Source organism: Scyliorhinus torazame, chromosome 21 (assembly GCF_047496885.1).
Source record: "Scyliorhinus torazame isolate Kashiwa2021f chromosome 21, sScyTor2.1, whole genome shotgun sequence".
In the NCBI taxonomy this organism is placed as follows: domain Eukaryota; kingdom Metazoa; phylum Chordata; class Chondrichthyes; order Carcharhiniformes; family Scyliorhinidae; genus Scyliorhinus; species Scyliorhinus torazame.
Window position 1 is genome coordinate 52,907,558 of NC_092727.1, and position 19,310 is coordinate 52,926,867.

The following is a 19,310-nucleotide window of genomic DNA, read 5'->3' on the forward strand; positions in this document are numbered from 1 at the left end:
AGTATCTTCGTATGATTCAGTTCACTACATTGTGGTAGAGTATTGCACTGAAGTTCAGTTTATTAGTGTGGTACAATATCTTGGTGTGTTCCAGAAAATTAATGGGTGTTAGAACATACAGTGCAGAAGGAGGCCATTCGGCCCATCGAGTCTGCACGACCCACCCAAGCCCTCACTTCCACCCTATCCCCGTAACCCCTCCTAACCGTTTTGGACACTAAGCGCAATTTATCATGGCCAATCCACCTAACCTGCACGTCTTTGGACTGTGGGAGGAAACCGGAGCACCCGGAGGAAACCCACGTGTTACAATATCCTAGTATGTTTCTGTTTATTACAGTGATACAATATTTCACTGTGGTTCAGATAATTATATCGTGGTACATTATTTCACTGGGTTTTAGTTTATTAGAATGTGTTACAGCATCTTAGTGTGGTTCAGATCATTACTGTGTGGTACAGTATTACATTGTGCTTCAGTTTATAATAGTGGTACAGTATTTTAGTGTGGTTAAGTATACTGAAGTGTGATACAGTATCTAAGTGTGATTCAGGTTATTATGGTTTGGTTATTATGGTTTGGTACAGTATCTTGGTGTAGTTCAGTTTATTACAGTATGGTACTGTATTTTAGTGCTTCATTTTATTACCGTATGATACAGTATCTCAGTGTTACTTATTTTACTTATTTGATTACAGTGTGGTACAGCAATGTAATGTGGTTCAATTCATTACAGGGTGGTACAGTATTTTAGTGCGGTTTATTTTATTACAGGATATTACAATATTTCACTTTGGTTTAGTTTATTGTGTGGCACAATATCTTAGTGTAGTTCAGTTTATTAGAATGTGGTACAGTATGTTAGTGGGTTTCAGTTTATTACAGTGCGGTACAGTTTCTTAGTATTGTTCAGTTTATTATAGCATGGTACAATATCCTCGTGTGGTTCAGTTTATTACATTGTGTTACAGCATTGCACCGGTTCAGTTTATTACAATGTGGTACAATATCTTAGTGTTGTTCAATACAGTGTGGTACAGTACCTTATTGCTCTTCAGTTTATTACAGTGTGGTGTGGTATCTTAGTGTTGTACCATTTATTACAGTGCGTACAGTATCTTAGTGCTGTTCAGTTTCTTACAGTGTCGTACAGTATCTTAGTGCTGTACAGTGTGGTACAGTATCATTGCTGTTCAGTTTATTGCAGTGTGGTACAGTATCTTAGTGCTGTTCAGTTTATTACAATATGTAATACAATTCTATTACGGGGAAAGGGAAATTTACAAGACGTACTTACTCAGTAGAGAAGATGTGTGGAGAGATCAGTCCCGTCCATAAGAAGGTCATTCAGGAGTCCAGTGAGGAAGAACCTTTTGAACCTGTTTGTGCATGTTCTCAAACTTTTGTATCTCCTGCCTGATGGAAGAGTTGGAAGAGAGATTAACTCGGGTGGTAGGGGTCTTTGATTATGCTGCCTGCTTTCCCACGGCAGCGGGAGTTGTAGACAGGGTCAATGGATGGGAGACGGTTTCGCCTGGTGGAATGGGTTGTGTTCACAATTCACTGTTGTTTCTTACTGTCTTGGACCGAGCAGTTGCCATACCAGGCTGTGATGCAGCCAGATAGGATGCTTTCTATAGTGCATCTGCAAAAATTGGTAAGAGACAAACTTCCTTAGTTTCCTGAGGAAGTAAAGGCGCTGTTGTGCTTTCTTAGTCGTAGCATCAATGTGGATGGACCAGGACAGATTGTTGGTGATGTGCACACTTCGGAATTTGAAGCCGTCGACCATCTCCACCTTGGCACCATTGATGCAGACAGGGGTGTGTACGATACTTAGCTTCCTGAAATCAATGAGCAGCACTTTAATTTTGCTGCCATGGAGGGAGAGATTGTTGTCATTACACCATGCCACGAGGTTCTCTATTTTCCCCCTGTTCTCACCGTTGGTCGAGATCTGACCCACTATGGTTGTATTATCAGTAAACCTGCAGATGGGGTTGGAGCTAAATTTTGCCACAGTTGTGTGTGCACAGGGCGTATAGTAGGGAGCTAACTACGCAGCCTTGCGGGGTCCCAGTATTGAGGACTATCATGGAGGAGGTGTTGTTTAACCTTACTGATTGTGATCTATGGGTCAGGAAGTCGAGGATCCAGTTGCAGAGTGAGGAGCCAAATCCTCGGTTTAGGAGTTTGGATATGAGCTTGGCTGGGATTATGGCGTTGAAGGCGGAGCTGTAGTCAATGAATCGGAGTCTGATACAGGAGGCCTTATTGTCGAGATGCTCCAAGGATGAGTGTAAGGCCAGGGAGATGGTGTCTGTTGTGGACCGGTTGTGGAAGTATGTGAATTGCAGTGGATCAGGTCATTCTGGGAGTATGGACTTGATGTGTCTCATGACCGCCTCTCAAATATCACACACTTAGAATTTTTTCTGGAATGGGACGCAGGCAAGGCTGGCTCCTCCGACATTGGGTCGCCCTTTATAAAGGATGCCCAGATCTCAATATTAATTTGAGGGGCCCCCACCCATGGGCATCGTGACCCTCTGCAGACATGGGCAACCCCCCAAGAGGGGCAACACCCACCCCCCCCCCCATCACTAAATGTCCAAGTTACGTCCCCCAACTCACACCACCCAGGCATGAGGACCTGGCCCCACCTCCATCCATCCTCGGCTGCATTAGGTTTTGTCATCCCTCACAAGTGAACATACCCCGTTATGAGGTTTCTGAGGGCCCACCCCCCTTTCAAACCACCCCTTCCATGCACCCACTTCATTCCCCCCTTCACCCCCACCTTTTGTACCCCCCACCCTTCATACCCCCAACCCTTTATACCCTCCACCCTTCACACTTCCTACATCTTATTTACGTCCTCACCTTTCATACACCACTTTATGCATCCCCTTCATGGGCCTGGCCCCCTCAGGCACCCTGGCGGTACCCTGATCACCGAGCAGTGCCCAGTTGCCAGGGGCAATGGTTGGGCACAATATATCATTGTGGTTCTGTTTATTTCAGTGTGGTTCCGTATCTTTGTGTTCTTCAGCTTATTACAGTGTGATGCAGTATGTGTTTCAGTTGATTACAGTGTGGTAGAGTATTTTAATGTGGTTCATTTTATTACTGAATGGTGCAGGATCTTAGTGTTCTTCAGTTTATTACAGTGTGGTCCAGTATCATAATATGTTTCAGTTGACTGAAGTGTGCTGCAGTACCTTAGTGTGGTTCAGTTATTCACAGTATGGCACAATATCTTAGTGTGGTTCCATTTATTAACGTGTGGTTACAGTATCTTGTTCATAGAATAGAATCCCTACAGTGCAGAAGGAGGCCATTCGACCCATTGAATCTGCACCAATGCTCCGAAAGGATACCCTACCCTATGAAAGGGTCCAGACCCCCACACTATCTCCATAACCCCACCTAATTTGCACATCTCCGCACACTAACAAGCAATTTAGCATGGGCAATCACCTTAATCTGCACATCTTTGGACTGTGGGAGGAAACCGGAGCACCTGAAGGATAACTAGGCAGACAAGGGGAGAACGTGCAAACGCCACACAGTGACCCAAGGCCAGAATTGAACCCAGGTCCCTGGTGCTGTAAGGCAACAATTTAACCACTGTGCCACAATGCACCCATCTTAATGTGGGTTAGTTTATTATAATATGGTACAGTATGTTTCAGTTTATTTCAATGTGCTACAATACCTTAAGGTTGTTCAGTTTATTACAGTATTGTACAGTATCTTAGTGTGGTTCACCTTTACAGTGTGGTGCAGTATCTTAATGTGGTTCACTTTATTACAATATGGTGCAGCGTCTCAATGTGGTTCAGCTACAGTATGGTGCAGTACCTTAACGTGGTTCACTTTATTACAATATGGTGAAGTGTCTTAACGTGGTTCACTTTATTGCAGTATCTTAATGTGGTTCACTTTATTACACAATGGTGCAGTATCTTTTTTTAAATAAATTCATAGTACCCAATTATTTTTTTCCCAATTGAGGGATAATTTAGCATGGCCAATTGACCTACCCTGCACAACTTTGGGTTGGGGGTGTGTGAAACCCACGCAGACACGGGGTGAATGTGCAAACTCTACACGGACAGCGACCCAAGGCCGGGATTCAAACACGGGTCCTCAGCGCCATAGGCAGCAGTGCTAACCATTGTGCCACCATGCCACCCAATGGTGCAGTATCTTAATGTTGTGCAGTTTTTTACAGTGTGGTAAATTGTCTTAGTAATACTCAGTTTATTACTGTTTGGTACAATATCTTAATGTGGTTTAGTTTATTACAGTATGGTATAGTATCTTAGTATGGTTCCGTTTATTATTGTGTGGAACAGTATCTTTGTGTGGTTCAATTTATTACAGTGGGTACAGTATCTTTGTGTAAAAATATTTGTGTCAGCTTTGACAAAGGGTCATCTGGACTCGAAACATTAGCTCTTTTCTCTCCCTACAGATGCTGCCAGACATGCTGAAATTTTCCAGCATTTTCTCTTTGATATCTTTACCTGGTTCAATTCATTACTGTGTGGTAAAGTATTTCACTGTGGTTCGGTTTATTCCAGGCCAATACAGCACCTTACTGTTCAGTTTACTACTGTGTCGTACAAGTAAGATACATGTGGCACAGTATCTTAGTGTTGTCCAGTTTATTACAGTGCAGTACAACATCTTAGTGTATTTCAGTTTGTTATAGTGTGGTGTAGTATCTTAGTGTGATTCACTTCATCACAGTAGCTTAGTTCTCTCCAGTTTATTACAGTGTGGTACAGTATTTCATGGCAGTTCAGTTTATTTCACTGTGGTATATTGTCTTAGCGCTGTTGAGTTCATTACATTGTGGTGCAGTATGTTAGTTTGTTTCAGTTTAGTACAATATCTTATGTGGCACAGTATTTCGCTGTCGTTCTGGTGATTACATTTGCTACAGTATCTTAGTGTGGATAAGTATAATGCAATGTGGTACAGCATATTAGTGAGGTCATTTTGTTGCAGTCGTACAGTACCTCAGTTCCGGCCAGTTCATTACAGTGTGGTATGGTATCATAGTGTGGTTCGGTTTATTACAGTGTGGTACAGTATTTCACTGTGGTTTCATTCATTACAATGTGGTTCAGTTTTTTTCAGTGTGCAGTATATCACTGTGGTACAGTATTTCACTGTGGTGCAGATCATTACAGTGTAGCACGTTATCCTAGTGTGGCTCAAATATTTTGGTATGGTACGCTACATTAGTGTAGTTAGTTTATTACAGTGTGATACAGTATCTTAGTATGGTTCAGTTTATTACAATGTAGTACAATATGTTAGTGTGACTCAATTTATAACATTGTGATTTCACTGTGGTTTTGTTTATTCCAATGTGGTACAGTATCTTCATTTGTTTCAGTTTATCATTGTGCGGTACATCATACCGTGGTTCAGTTTATTACAGTGTGTTACAGTACCTCATTGTGGTTCAGTTTAATAAAGTGCTGTACAGTATCAGAGTTTGGTTCAGTTTATTACAGTATGTTACAGTATCTCACTGCTTCAGTTTATTACAATGTGATACAATGCCATTGCAGTTCAGATTATTACAATGTGGTACACTATCTCACCGCAGTTCAGTTTATTACAGTGTAGTTCAGTATCTCACTGCGGTTCAGTTTATTACAGTTTGGTACAGTATCTTGCTGCAGTTTAGTTTATTACAGTGTAGTACAGTATCTTAGTGTGGTTCAGTTTATTATAGTATGTTCCAGTATCTCGCTGCAGTTCAGTTTATTACAGTGTGGTACAGTATCTTAGTGCTATTTGGTTTATTGCAGTGTAGTACAGTATCTCACAGTGGTTCAGTTTAGTACAGTATCTCAATGTGGTTCAGTTTATTACAGTGTGGCACAATATCTCACTGTGGTTCAGTTTATTACAGTGCGGCAAAGTATCTCACTGTGATTCAGTTTCATATAGTGTGATACAGTATGTTAGTGTGGTCAATTCTTTTACAGTTTAATACAGTATTTTATTTTAATTCAGTTTATTTTAGTGTGATGCAGTATTTTAACGTGGTTGCCTTTATTGCATTGAGCTTGTGTATGATGGTGTATTTCAGTTCATTTGTATGCAATAATGTACTTTATTATTTAGTTGATTAAAGTCTGTTGCAATATTTCATTGTGGGTAAATTGATTATAGCGTGGTACTCTATTTTAATGTGATTTAATTTTATTGCTTCGTGTTTGAATATTTTGTTGTCATTCAATTTATAACAGTAAAGCAGTATTTTATTATGTAGTTTTTGTGTGGTTCAGTTTATTGCAGCATGATACACTGTTCAATTTATTTCAGCATGAGACAGTCTTGTGTTTTTGAGTTTATGAACACATTGTACAGTTTTCTCTTTAGTTTATTACAATGTGGTTCAGTATTTTATTGTGGCTCAGTTTATTACAGTGTGATGCAATATTTCAGCGTGGTGCAGTTTATTACATTGTGGTCCAGTAATTTATTGTGTGGCACTTTATTACAGTGCAACATAGTATTTTATTGTGACTCTGTGTCTTACATGGAGTGTCTCATTTTATTAGGATGGGATACTGTATTTTAATCTTGGGCAAATACATATAGAGAAACAAATGTCCAATGATGGGCAGGGTAAACTCTCTGATCCTTCCATATTGTGTCACTTAATTTGATCATTTGTGTTAAAGTTTTTAACCACCCTCTCTCATCCAGAAGCATGGGGGAAACTAGATTAAAACCATGCCATTTAGGGAAAATGATTTTAAAATTCTTTGCTGACCCCTTTAGTCGATGGAACCAAGTCTGGGAGATAACGCTGGCTCTGATTAATGTTATGCCATACCCAACATTTTGTAAGATGTAATCTCTGCCTTAGCCAGAAAGAGGCACAGTCCTTTCTTGAAGAAATGTAGTGAATTGGTGTTGATTGGCTGAGCTGGCTGACAATGTTATAGCTCCACTATTCCCTGGAAATAGAACTATCTAACCAAGATCTAGGGCGAGATTCTCCGACCCCCCGCCGTGTCGGAGAATCGCCGGGGACTGGCGTGAATCCCGCCCCGCCGGTTGCCAAATTCTCCACCACCGGATATTCGGCGGGGGCGGGAATCGCGCTGCGCCGGTTGGCGGCCCCCCCCCCCCCCCGGCGATTCTCCGGCCCGGATGGGCCGAAGTCCTGCCGCTAAAATGCCTGTCCCGCCGGCGTAGATTAAACCACCTACCTTACCGGTGGGACAAGGCAGCGCCGGCGGGCTCCGGGGTCCTGGGGGGGGGGGGGGCGCGGGACGATCTGGCCCCGGGGGGGTGCCCCCACGGTGGCCTGGCCCGCGATCGGGGCCCACCGATCTGTGGGCGGGCCTGTGCCGTGGGGGCACTCTTTCCCTTCCACCTTCACCACGGTCTCCACCATGGCGGAGGCAGAAGAGACTCCCTCCACTACGCATACGCGGGAATGCCGTCAGCGGCCGCTGACGCTCCCGCGCATGCGCTGCCCGGAGATGTCATTTCCGCGCCAGCTGGCGGGGCACCAAAGGCCTTTTCCGGCAGCTGGCAGGGCGGAAATTCGTCCGGCGTGGGCCTAGCCCCTTAAGGTTGGGGCTCGGCCCCCAAAGATGCGGAGGATTCCGTACCTTTGGGGCGGCGCGATGCCCGACTGATTTGCGCCATTTTGGGCGCCAGAAACCGGAGAATTTCGCCCCTCGTCTTATATGACTTGTGTTTGTGAGCCCATTATTCCCCCTGAACCCTATTGAGCTGAAACAGATCTTAATTTTTAAAACATTCTTTCACGGGATGTTGCCGTCTTTGGCTGGGGCAGCATTTATTGCCCGTCTCTCATTTCCCTTGAGAAGATGGTGGTGAGCTGCCTTCTTGAATCATTGCATTCTCTGCAGTGTAAGTATATCCACAATGTTGTTTGGGAGGGAATTCCAAGATTTTGACTCACGACAGTGAAGGAACGGTGATATAGTTCCAAGTCAGGATGGTGTGTAAAATAAACTGAACAGTGTATCATGCTGCAGCAAATTGAACCACACACAAACTACAGCAAAATACTCAACCACAAAGCAATAAAATTAAATCACATTAAAATGAAGTACCATGGTATAATCAATTTACCCACAATGAAATATTGCACAGACTTTAATCAACTAAATAATAAAATACAGTATTGCATACAAATGAACTGAAATACACTATCATATACAAGCTTAATGCAATAAAGACAACCACATTGAAATACTGCATCACACAAAAATAAACTGAATTAAAATAAAATATTGTATTGAACTGTAAAAATAACTGAACCATATTAACATGCAGTACACACTATATGCCCTGATCCTTCCTGGTGTAGAGGTTGCAGGTTTTGAAGATGCTGTCGAAAGAGCATTTGTGAGTTCCTGCAATGTATCTCGTAGATTGTACACACTGCTACCACTGTGCATTAGTAGTGGAGGGAATGAATGCTTACTGTGGATGATGGTGTGCCATTCAAGCGTATACTTTGTCCTGGATGGTGTCAAGCTTTTTGAGCTGCACTGATCCAGGCAAATGGAGACAATTCCATTACACTCCTGACTTGTGCCCTGTAGATGGTGGACAGGCTTTGGGGAGTCTGGAGCAAAATATCCAGTCTCTGACATGCTCTTGTATCCACAGTATTTATATGGCTAGCCCAGTTCAGTTTCTGATCAATAGTAACCCCCTAGGATGTTGATAGTCAGAACCTCCATTTATTGATGTCATATTGGCATCAATAATATGTTCTTCTCTCTCGAAATAGTCATAATTTGCATCCCTAGTGATTCCCTCAAGCATCTCCCCTATTCGTGACATCAAACTAATGGGCCTACAGTTAGCCGGATCCATCATCTCCTTTTTTGAAGATTGAGACATTACCCGCCTTCAAGTCTAAGGGAACCATCCCAGACTCCGACAAGTTATTAAAAATAGGGCAGCATGGCGGTGCAGTGGTTAGCACTGCTGTCTCATGGCGCTGAGGTCCCAGGTTCGATCTCGGCTCTGGGTCACTGTCCGTGTGGAGTTTGCACATTCTCGCTGTGTTTGTGTGGGTTTTGCCCCACAACCCAAAGATGAGCAGGGTAGGTGGATTGGCCACCCTAAATTGCCCCTTAATTGGAAAAAATTAATTGGGTACTCTAAATTTATTTTTCAAAAGTTATTAAAAATAAAGGCAAGGGGGGTTGTGGGGGGTGTGTACAGCACCTGTTGCATCACTGTGAGGATGCTCGGGTGAATATAATTTGGATCAGCTGCCTTATCTGTATTAAGGTTCCTAATTTTACTGCAGCATGGTACAGTACTTTCAACTTATTCAGTTTCTTACAGCGTGGTACAATATTTTAGTTTGAGGTTTATTACACTAAGGTACACTGTCTTAATGTGGTCCAGTTTATCATAGTGTAATACAGTTTATTAATGCGCTGCAATATTTGATTGCAGTTCAGTTTCTTGCAGTGTGGTGCGCTATTTTAGTGTGATGCTGTTTATTACAATGTGTACACTATTTTAAAATGGTGTTTATCACAGTGTGGCAGCATATTTTATCATAGTGCTCAGTTTATCACGTGGCTTAGGATTTTACTGTGGTTCAGGTTTTCCAGTATGCTACAATGTATTATTGTTATTCAATTTTTTCCAGTGTGGTACAGTATTTTAGTGTGGAACTGTGTTTTAGAATTGAACAGTTCATCACAAAGTGATCTCTTAGTGTGGTGTATCTTATTACAGTATGTAATGAATTTTATTTTTCTAGAAATTCTGCTGCAGTTTATACAGTGCATTAATTTTGTGTATTTCAATTTATCACAATGCAGTTCATTATTTAGTGTGATGCAGCTTACCATGATGTAGTACAGTATTTTAGTACGTTTTAGTTGATTATACTGTGGTACTATATTTTAGCATTCTTCAATTTTCCACAATGTGATACAGTAGTTTGGTATTTTTCAGTTTGTTACAGTATTACCGGATTTTGCTGTGTATTTTGCCATCAGATGCCAAAATTAAATTAAATTGTTGTTGATATATACAGAATATTATCAAATATAGGGGATGGGATTCTCTCAGCCCGGTGCCGGGCCGGAGTATCTCTGCGACCATCGCCACGCCGCCCCGACACTGGGACGTGGAGAAGCGGCGTAATTGCCGCCGGTGCCATCGGTGCGGCGCCGGCCGGGGGCCGCTCCAAGTGCCCCACCCGCCGATTCTCAGCCTGGGATGGGCCGAACGGCCGAGTAAAAAAACCCGAGTCCCGCTGGCGCCGTTCACACCTGCTCTCAGCCGGCGGGAACTCGGGGTGGAAGGGTCGGGAGTGGGGGGGGTGCCTGTTGGGGGGGGGGAGGGGGAGGTCCGACCCCGGCGGGAGCCTCCACTGTGGCCTGGCCCACGATCGGGGCGCACCGATCGGCGTGCCGGCCTCTCTGGCTGGGGGCCTCCTTTCCTAGGCGCCGGCCTCTAGCCATGCGCCATGTTGTGTCGGGGCCACAGTTCTAAGTGTGGGCTAGACCGGTGAGAACCCCCAAAAGCGCCAAAACATGACTGTGTGGGTGAATATAGGTGTGGATCTCATCCAAAAAGCTGACGAGAAATACTCTACCAAGTTCGTCCAAAATGACACCTGCAAATCTTTTGGTTAAATTGCACCAATGTCCTACTTTTCAGATTCAACAGGATTCAGGATATCATTGGCAGTGGCTGACTGGACATTGACATCAGCACTAATGTGATTCAGCTCTCAAACCATCACTTGCTGCATCAGTCAGCTCTCTGCTGAAAGCTATCCTGCTGTGATGGGAATGCCCATCCCATTGCTGAGCCCACATGTCACACCAGTATTTGTTCCTTTTGGTTAATGCAAGCATTAATTAACAGTTGAATCAATGTCTTTAATATGTATGAACTAGTTCTGTTGTGACATCACAGAAATCTGTGAATAACAGGTTACTGGAAGCAGAATATAGCTCTGCAGCTTTCTCCCAGCACTCCTTTGGTATTAGCAGTGGTAAAATAGCAGTTAGTCTGTGAGGCTCAATTGAGTGCGTTGAGCAGTGAAGTTACTGACTGAGTCATCAGGGAGGTTTTAATTTCTCTCTGCATCCATAGGTTTGAGGGAATGAAATGTAACTTCGCATTTGCATAACATTTCTGACCTGCAAATAACTTATACAAAGCTCTAATTTTCTTTCAGGAAGTGGACAAATACAACTTTGGCAGTTCCTTCTAGAGCTGCTGTCTGACAGTTCCAATGCCAACTGCATCACCTGGGAAGGAACCAACGGCGAGTTTAAAATGACAGACCCGGATGAAGTGGCACGGCGCTGGGGAGAAAGGAAAAGCAAACCCAACATGAACTACGACAAGCTGAGCAGAGCTCTGCGCTATTATTACGACAAAAACATCATGACCAAGGTTCATGGCAAACGTTACGCATACAAATTTGACTTTCATGGCATTGCACAGGCTCTCCAACCACATCCAACAGAATCCTCGATGTATAAGTATCCCTCAGATCTTTCCTACATGTCCGCCTACCATACACATCCACAAAAGATGAACTTTGTATCCCCTCATCCTACCTCTATGCCTGTGACGTCCTCTAGCTTCTTTGGAGCAACCTCACCATATTGGAGTACTCCTGCAGCGGGCATTTATCCCAATCCAAATGTGCCCCGTCATCCTAACACGCATGTTCCCTCTCATTTGGGCAGCTATTACTAGCATTAACCTTTATTCCTTCTTGCTTGCCAGCCTAGGTAGATTTATACCCAACATTGGAATTCTAGGGATCTGGAACTTCATATGGCCTTGGAACATTGATGAATGCAAGAACTGTAACCAAACTGGATTTTTGTTCATTCCTGAATCGTTAGCTAGCCATGGACCTTTTGTCACCTCTAAAGTCTCCAACTGTTAATCTGTTGTCTCAAAGTGAACATTGACCCGTTGTAAAACTTTGGAGCTTCAATGGATTTATAACCATTTTGATCAACAATCAATGATCTTCCATGAATCAAGAGAAAATCTTGAACATTTTCACCAATTAAGGGCTTTTAGTCAGTTATTGACATTGGCCAGTCACAGATGTTGTTCCTTTAATCAGTTATCAACACTGGAATACTAACCAGTCTACAACGTAACCACAGACACAAGTAACTGTGGATCTTCCAACTTATTTGCAGTAGGATGACCAGTTGCAGGACTACTGGAACTGGACTTTCTCCCAGCTTTTTATTTCACTGATGATGTTTTTTCCCCAGAAATGACCTCTGTTAAACAGAGACCCCTCCTCAGTGAAATGAACTGAAAGAAAGAGGCACATCTGTTGGGACTTCTGACCTGAAAAACTATGCTAACAAGTGAAGAATATTGCTATAAAGTGTTTTGTCCTTAGGAACACTAAAGATAATTTGATTACACAGGATACGCGAACGCTGTGCGTTTGTAAGAATTCAATATTGGATCAACCACGCATCCTCGTATAAAGCAAGTTACTGTATAAATTATGCAGAAAATGACAATTCCTTTAAGTTACAGTATTACACGAGTTGACCTCGGTCACAGATGCAGTTTTACTATCAAGTCCATTTTGACAAAATATAGTCATTTTGTAGCTTGTAGATCTTCTATCTGTACATTTGGCTCTGCCTTTTTACTGAGTAAAGGGACACATAGGATAGTAATTGTTGAGAAAACTTTATTCCTATAAAGTGTTGCTAATGACAGAAGCACTGATACAGCTATTTTCTATTAGATGCAAATAGCTGGATGCAATTTATTTCCTAGTTCTTAGAGCTTTTTGGACTTTTTTATGTAGCATTTTAAAATAATCACCAACACGATTTTCCCATGAAAATGGGACATCGCCTCCTATATATGCAAATAGTTCTTGATGATGATTGTGTAATTTAGCAATTAATCCCTTGCAGCATATTAAGTATTAAACCAAAACACTTATACAAGGGCTACTTCTGACATAAAACCAACTGCCATGAACTATTTCCTCAGACAGGTGGTTCTGTTATTACATGCATGCATTTTTATATGAGAGAGAACTGTGTACTATTGAAAAAATGGCATGTATAACAGTTTCTTTACACCATGTAAAATGTTCAATAAACAGTGGCAATAGGGAGTGCCTTAACAAATCCCTCTCACATAAGCAGCTTGTTACTGATGTAACTTCTGAGAGAGAATCCAGTTTCCAACAGTTAAGTGTGAAGAGATTAAGACAGCTAATTTTCCTTTACTTGTTTTCCTCCTCTCTCAACTCATTTTTTTTTCTCGTTTTTAAACACTGTTCCCATAACCTAAACTGATGTTGATTGGACAATCAGCTGAAGCTGAAGCTGAAAGATAGACAGAACTGCCTATGTCAGTCAAAGGGTGCAAAACTTTCATTTGCAAGTTGTATATCTGAGCTACCATCTTGCACCAAAATGGGGGTAAATTGAATGAATTATGTGTTAGAAAAGACAGTCAATGCGTATAAAGACATTATTGTGCTTTTTTCACAAATAGATTAATATGTGTTAAAATAACACAGACTGCATTTGGAGCTGTTATAAAACTAATTTGGTGCTAGAATCACAGCAATAACTTGGCATTCAATGTAATAAATGTCCCAAGACACTTATCAGGAGCTTCAGCATATTTTTTAAAATTGATAATGAGCCAAAGAAGAAAACATTAGGGCAGCTGGCCAACAGCTTGATTACATAGGTAAGTATTACCAAGAAACATAAAGGTGGAAAGAGAGGAATAGAGAGATTTAGAACTCTACACAGCTGAAGACACATTGTTCAACAATGGCCATAAGAGACCAGGGTCGGGTTTCTCTAGTCCCCCAGCTACTGTGTTCTCCGACGGTGTGCCGTTCATTGGCAGCAAGATTCTCTAATCCCTCCGTTTATCAATGGATTTCCCATTGAACCACCCCACAATGCCGGGAAACCCGAGGCTGGAGGTGCGCTGTCAGCGGGAAACGAGAATCCCAAAGTTGGAGAATTCCGGGCCAGATTTGGAAGAAGGCAGAGTTCTTGGAAGGTTGGAAGGCTGGAGCCAATTACAGTGGACATGCATGGATTTGAAATATATTCTTATTTTGATTTTTCTTACTCTCCTCAGTTGCCTTTGAGGATGGAATCTTACCATGTTTTCAAAGTGGCAGACTCAGACTAAAAACCAGCGTGTAGCTCTCCAGCTGCATAGACCAGTTTTCTCTCAGATCTTGAGCCTGTCTGATTAAAAAAAAAGAATGGGCATGGTTTTCGTCGTCACTCTGGTGAGGCGGGGCCTGGAAATCGCCCCATAGTGTTTCCCTTTTCACAGTCTACAGGGAACTGTGAGAAATTCTCAGGCATGGAAGTTATGATGAAGCTTCTTAAATTGGTTTAGCTTAAACAGCAATATTCTGTCCAATTAAGGCCCCCACGCTTCTTGAATGATGTTGCAGAAAGGATTTACGAGTACAGTTCCAGGGATGAAGCATTTCAGCTAGATGGATAGATTGGAGAACTGCTGGTGTTGTTCTGGAAGAAGAAAATGTTGAAGCAAGATTTGATGGAAGTGTTCAAAATCATGAGGAATGATTTTAAAATCATGAGTAGATAGGGAGACACTTTTCCGATTGGTGACGAAGCTGAGAACCAGAGAATAATTATTTAAGGGTATATAAACATGGAACTCTGTTTGTGGGGGTGTATAGTTTAGTTTCTGGAATGGTGCGAGGAGTCAAGTGAATCCCCCAGTGAGACTAAGCAGCCCAGTTATTGGGTAACAATTATTAATGGCAGTTCACTTTATTAAAGAAAAGAAAAATGCACACTAACAGGACTACACTATTCTAAGACAATTAAATATTCAAGTTGCTAGACACATACAGTTTATGTAGAGCATACCCCTTGATCCAAAATATATCTACAATCCCTGACTTCCTTCAGACTTTCCCTTTCCTCAAACACGATCCAAATCAAATACACCTATAAGCCAAAACCAGCTTATAGTTACCACACAATACAGGAATGGTAATCAAGTCTGGGAAACGTCTTGTCCTGTTCAGCAAATATTTTTAAATTGTCTTTATGAAGGTTTCTGCACTGCCTAAACCCTAAGACTCAGATGTTGTCAGATGTAAACTGGTTTCCAAGCTGCTAGATGTAAATATGCCCCTCTGCGTCTGAGGATGCTGGAACCATTGTTCCCCTTTGATTTTGAATTCCGTGTATTTGGTTGTCTGCCCTATCCCAACCCTTGACTCTAAAAATGACCAGGTGGATACCTCACTGATCACCCAATTGCCTAGATAAGCAGTTTCCACTAATAGGCGATCCGCAACTGATTCTATCCAGATACCTTCTAATCTTGTTACTAGGAAAGACACTTCCCATTTTAACTGCTGGCTATGGCTGTCACTAGGTCGATTTCGACCTGGGCAGATTGCATCTTATTATGTCTTGTTAGATTTGTGTTACTTCTGTCATGAGGTAAATTCATGACAATTGGCAAAAGAACCAACAGTGTCTTGAAGAAAAACTATTTTATGCACCGACTGGTTAGAATCTGGAATGCACTGATTGGAGGCCAATTCAACCATGGATTTCAATAAGAAATTGGATTAGCATCTGAAGAGAAAGTAATTGCAGGGTTATTGGAAAGGACTGGGGATTGGGACGAGCTGAGTTGCTCTTGCAGAGAGCTAACACATATACACTGAGCTGAATAGCCTCCTTCTGTGCTGTAAACATTCTATATATTTGGGGCCAGGATCTTGTGGTCCGGCCATGGCATGTCTTCTGCCGGCAGATGCGGTGGGCCAGTTCAATTGCTGTTTATCTTGGCGGTACAGTAATAACCACCTGGCCGTGAGGGGCTGTAAATTTCTGGCCAGGGAATCACTGGTATAGTGGATAAGTAAGCTTGATATGCTTGGGAGAAGAGGAAGAAATCATGATCTCACTCATCAATCTGTATTGTGGCACAAGAGAATTGGAAACAAAATAACTCCAGTTTAGATTGTCTTCTGCTGACTTTCTTCCCAATATCTTAAAAGATAAATGCGCTGACTGGTGCGGCTCAGAAAGATGCAGATGAGTAAGGTGGGCTGTCTTATTCCAATCAGAGCTTTGTGTGGGTGTGTTGTCACTGACCTGTCTGTTTCTGGGCGGAGGGCAGATAGATTCATCCACGTTTCCCATTGCTGAGCACCATATGAAGACTCCTACTGGAAGTATGTGTGGATGTCAGTTCAGGGTAGCATCAGGTTTGTCTGTGATTTCCCTATCTTAATTAGCTTATAGCGCTCATTGCCTGAGTTTACGCTTGATGAACGGTCATTTGGGTGAATTCAAAATAAGAAACTCAATCCATCTCAATTGGGCATTGAGCATGCCATTAGAAAAACAAAAGAGACTGAGGGACGAGAAAAAACAGTGGAAAATGAGGGGGAAGAAAATCAAAAAGACAGAGAAGAGCAAGGGAGAGTGGGAAAGATGGAAATGCAAATTTGAAGGTCAGGTAACTTTAAAAGTAAATGAGTGACACATGTCCAAGAATTTGGTTAAATTACCCAAGGATTAAATAAAAAATATTTAGAGGAGATTCAACTGTCTTTATGTTCAACCAATGTTTTTCATTCTTAATAAATATTGAGTATGATTTATTGCTCATTTAAAAACATAATTCTAGGGTGCTACTCCATTTTTATTTTTACCACCAATAAACAGAAAATCAGAGGAGAGAAAAGTTCAACCTAAAAGAAAGGATACATTGGGAGAAAATCAGTAAAATTATTTTTATTTTGAACGGCAAGATATCTAAGAATGACTAACAAAGCATAGTTAAGGTAAGTGATAAACCACGATTCACAGACAGCGCAGGAGGTATATGACCGATGGGGAATTGGTGCGATTAACTCATCCACCAGTTTTATACCTTGCACAGTTTCACTGTCTATTGATTGTGTTTTAATACACAAACCAACTCACTGTGAACGAGGGCACAACGGATCCATTAATCACTGACAAAAGCATTTTTTAAAAATTAATTTAGGAGATGTGTGCTTCCCTGGCCCATCCGGAATTGCCCTTGAGAAGGTGGTGGTGAGCTGCCATCTTGAACCACCCATGTGGCAGTGCTGATAGGGATTTCCAGGATTTTGACCCAGTGAAGGAACGGTGATATATTTCCAAGTCAGGACGTTGAGTGACTTGGAAGCAACTTCCAGGTCCCAGTTCTACTAATTTTAGACTCCGTCTTCTTTCACACTCTTGATTGTAAAATGGATCAGGTATTTGATCTGATGTCAAAATGTTTATCCTTTCTTATAACCAGATCAGTTTGAGTATTGACTATTCCTTTATTGTTCTTGGAGATTTGATTCTCCACCTCACTTTTCCTTCTGATTAAAAACAGACATGAAGTAACTATTTAATGACTGATTTCTTGTTTTTGAATCGCTTTGCAAATATATTTTGTTTGTTGTTCATGTATTTGGGAAATCTTTATTCTTATTCTAAGTTGCTTTCTGGAATCTTCCATGCAATGTTCTCGTGACATTGTTAATGTTTCAGCTTGCTTTTGCTTTAAAATTGATCCAATCCCTGTTTGTGTTGTGAAACTTGGCTGTTATTTCTCATCACAACTCCTTACATTCCTGTTAAACCAGATTGACCTCTGTTCTTCTTTAGTCTATTTTAATTTGGCCATAAAATAATTTCAATTGTTGCTTTGCCAACATTTTTCAACTATTTTTCATTTTCCTAATATAGATCTCGCAACCACATCTAAACTCCAATGCACCTTGAACTCCCAGAAACATTGGAATTGTTAGACCAAAAATGTCAAGGTCTACCTATTTCACCTTCTATCCTGACAGTTGCATGATACAGTGATAAGTGTTGTTGATTTATCATAGCAATTAATCTCCATCAATCAATGTCAATATACCCAGATGTGATGTGAGTAAAACTGCTTTTACATTCCCTCCATTGCATTTACCTGAGCAGCAAATTAACATTAATATGTGGGAAGCTTTAATCCATGCATTAGTCCAAAATGTTGCCATATATAAATTTTTCACAGGTGCTTAGAGCAGTAAAGTTGTGTTTTATTCTTACGTTGATTAATAATTAAGAAAAAACCCAAGATAATTCTATTAGTAAAGCTTAAGCTTTCATATGGGAACAACTCAAATGGAAAGTTTTTTTTGATCTTAAATAAGAATATTTTATTAAGTTTCATTGATAATTTACGAGATACAGATCAGTGAGAGATCATGCAGAATAATTTTCCAACAATGATAGGTTTTAAGCTACAACATTTCTGAATATTTTTTTCACATCCTGGTATGTGGTGATTTTGTGTAATTGTACAAAATCTGGGGAAATAAGAAAGGCAAGATTGAAAAAAAGAGAAAAAATCGCTTATTGTCACAAGTAGGCTTCAAATGAAGTTACTGTGAAAATCCCCTAGTCGCCACATTCCGGCGCCTGTTCGGGGAGGCTGTTACGGGATGTTGTTTACTTTACATGTTCCACATAGAACAGTGATATCTGTATATTTTGCTATTCCTTGCAGTTTATAGAACAAAATAATGAACATTTTCTTCAAAGATGTGAGGGTAGATTTAATTAACTTGCACTAACGGGCCCGACCCAGTATTCTCCGGGGCCTCTGATGGGCCGAGTTCCCAACAGCGTAGTTCACTTGTGCTTTTAAAAATCGTGAAACTGGCATGGCCGCTGCTAAGGGAGAGAGAGGGGGTACGGAAGGTGTCCAACATCACCATAGTTTGTTGACAGTAGTTGTGCCACTGGCCGATGGAGGTGGGTGGGGGGGGGGTTCGAGGAGTGAGGGGTGGCCAGGAGGTGGGCTGTGGGGTTGGGGTTGAAGGGGATGGAATACCATTGCCGCAGCTGGCAAGGCAGCCATGCAGCTGCGCACTCCGCTAATAGGCCACTTTGAAACTAGTGCCACAGGTTGTATAGGTGTCCCCCCCAGGGCACCCCCATGGGTGCCCTCTGGCCCCAGCCATACTATAAGCTGTATGGGCGTGCTCCAGAACAACCAGTGCCATCTTTTTGGTTGGGTAAGTGTGTGTGGGGAGTGTAATGTGTATGTGCGGCTGCAGCTTGTCAGCCTCCCGAGAGTCAATCACGGACCCGGTGAATCCCGTACAGTTTTTCATTGGAATTGATTGTGTTCCATGCGGCACCGGTGCTATCCCCTTAATGTTAGCAGAATCGGTCCAGTTGCGACG

The 19,310-nt window shown here is 41.9% G+C and overlaps 1 protein-coding gene across 8 annotated transcripts in view; it reads left to right on the top strand.

Moving 5' to 3' along the window:
• The window catches only part of fli1 (Fli-1 proto-oncogene, ETS transcription factor), a 111,629-nt gene extending 98,415 nt beyond the window's left edge, over positions 1–13,214 (top strand). For 6 of the 8 annotated variants that reach the window (XM_072486811.1, XM_072486813.1, XM_072486810.1 and 3 more), the window contains 2 exons: positions 4,482–4,556; positions 11,244–13,214. In XM_072486811.1, the coding sequence (XP_072342912.1) occupies positions 4,482–4,556; positions 11,244–11,773 (605 nt within the window). In that variant the 3' untranslated portion in view covers positions 11,774–13,214. The remainder of the gene's footprint in view (positions 1–4,481; positions 4,557–11,243) is intronic. The other 2 variants (XM_072486814.1, XM_072486816.1) reach the window with 1 other exon arrangement.
• The last annotated feature ends 6,096 nt before the right edge of the window (positions 13,215–19,310 follow it).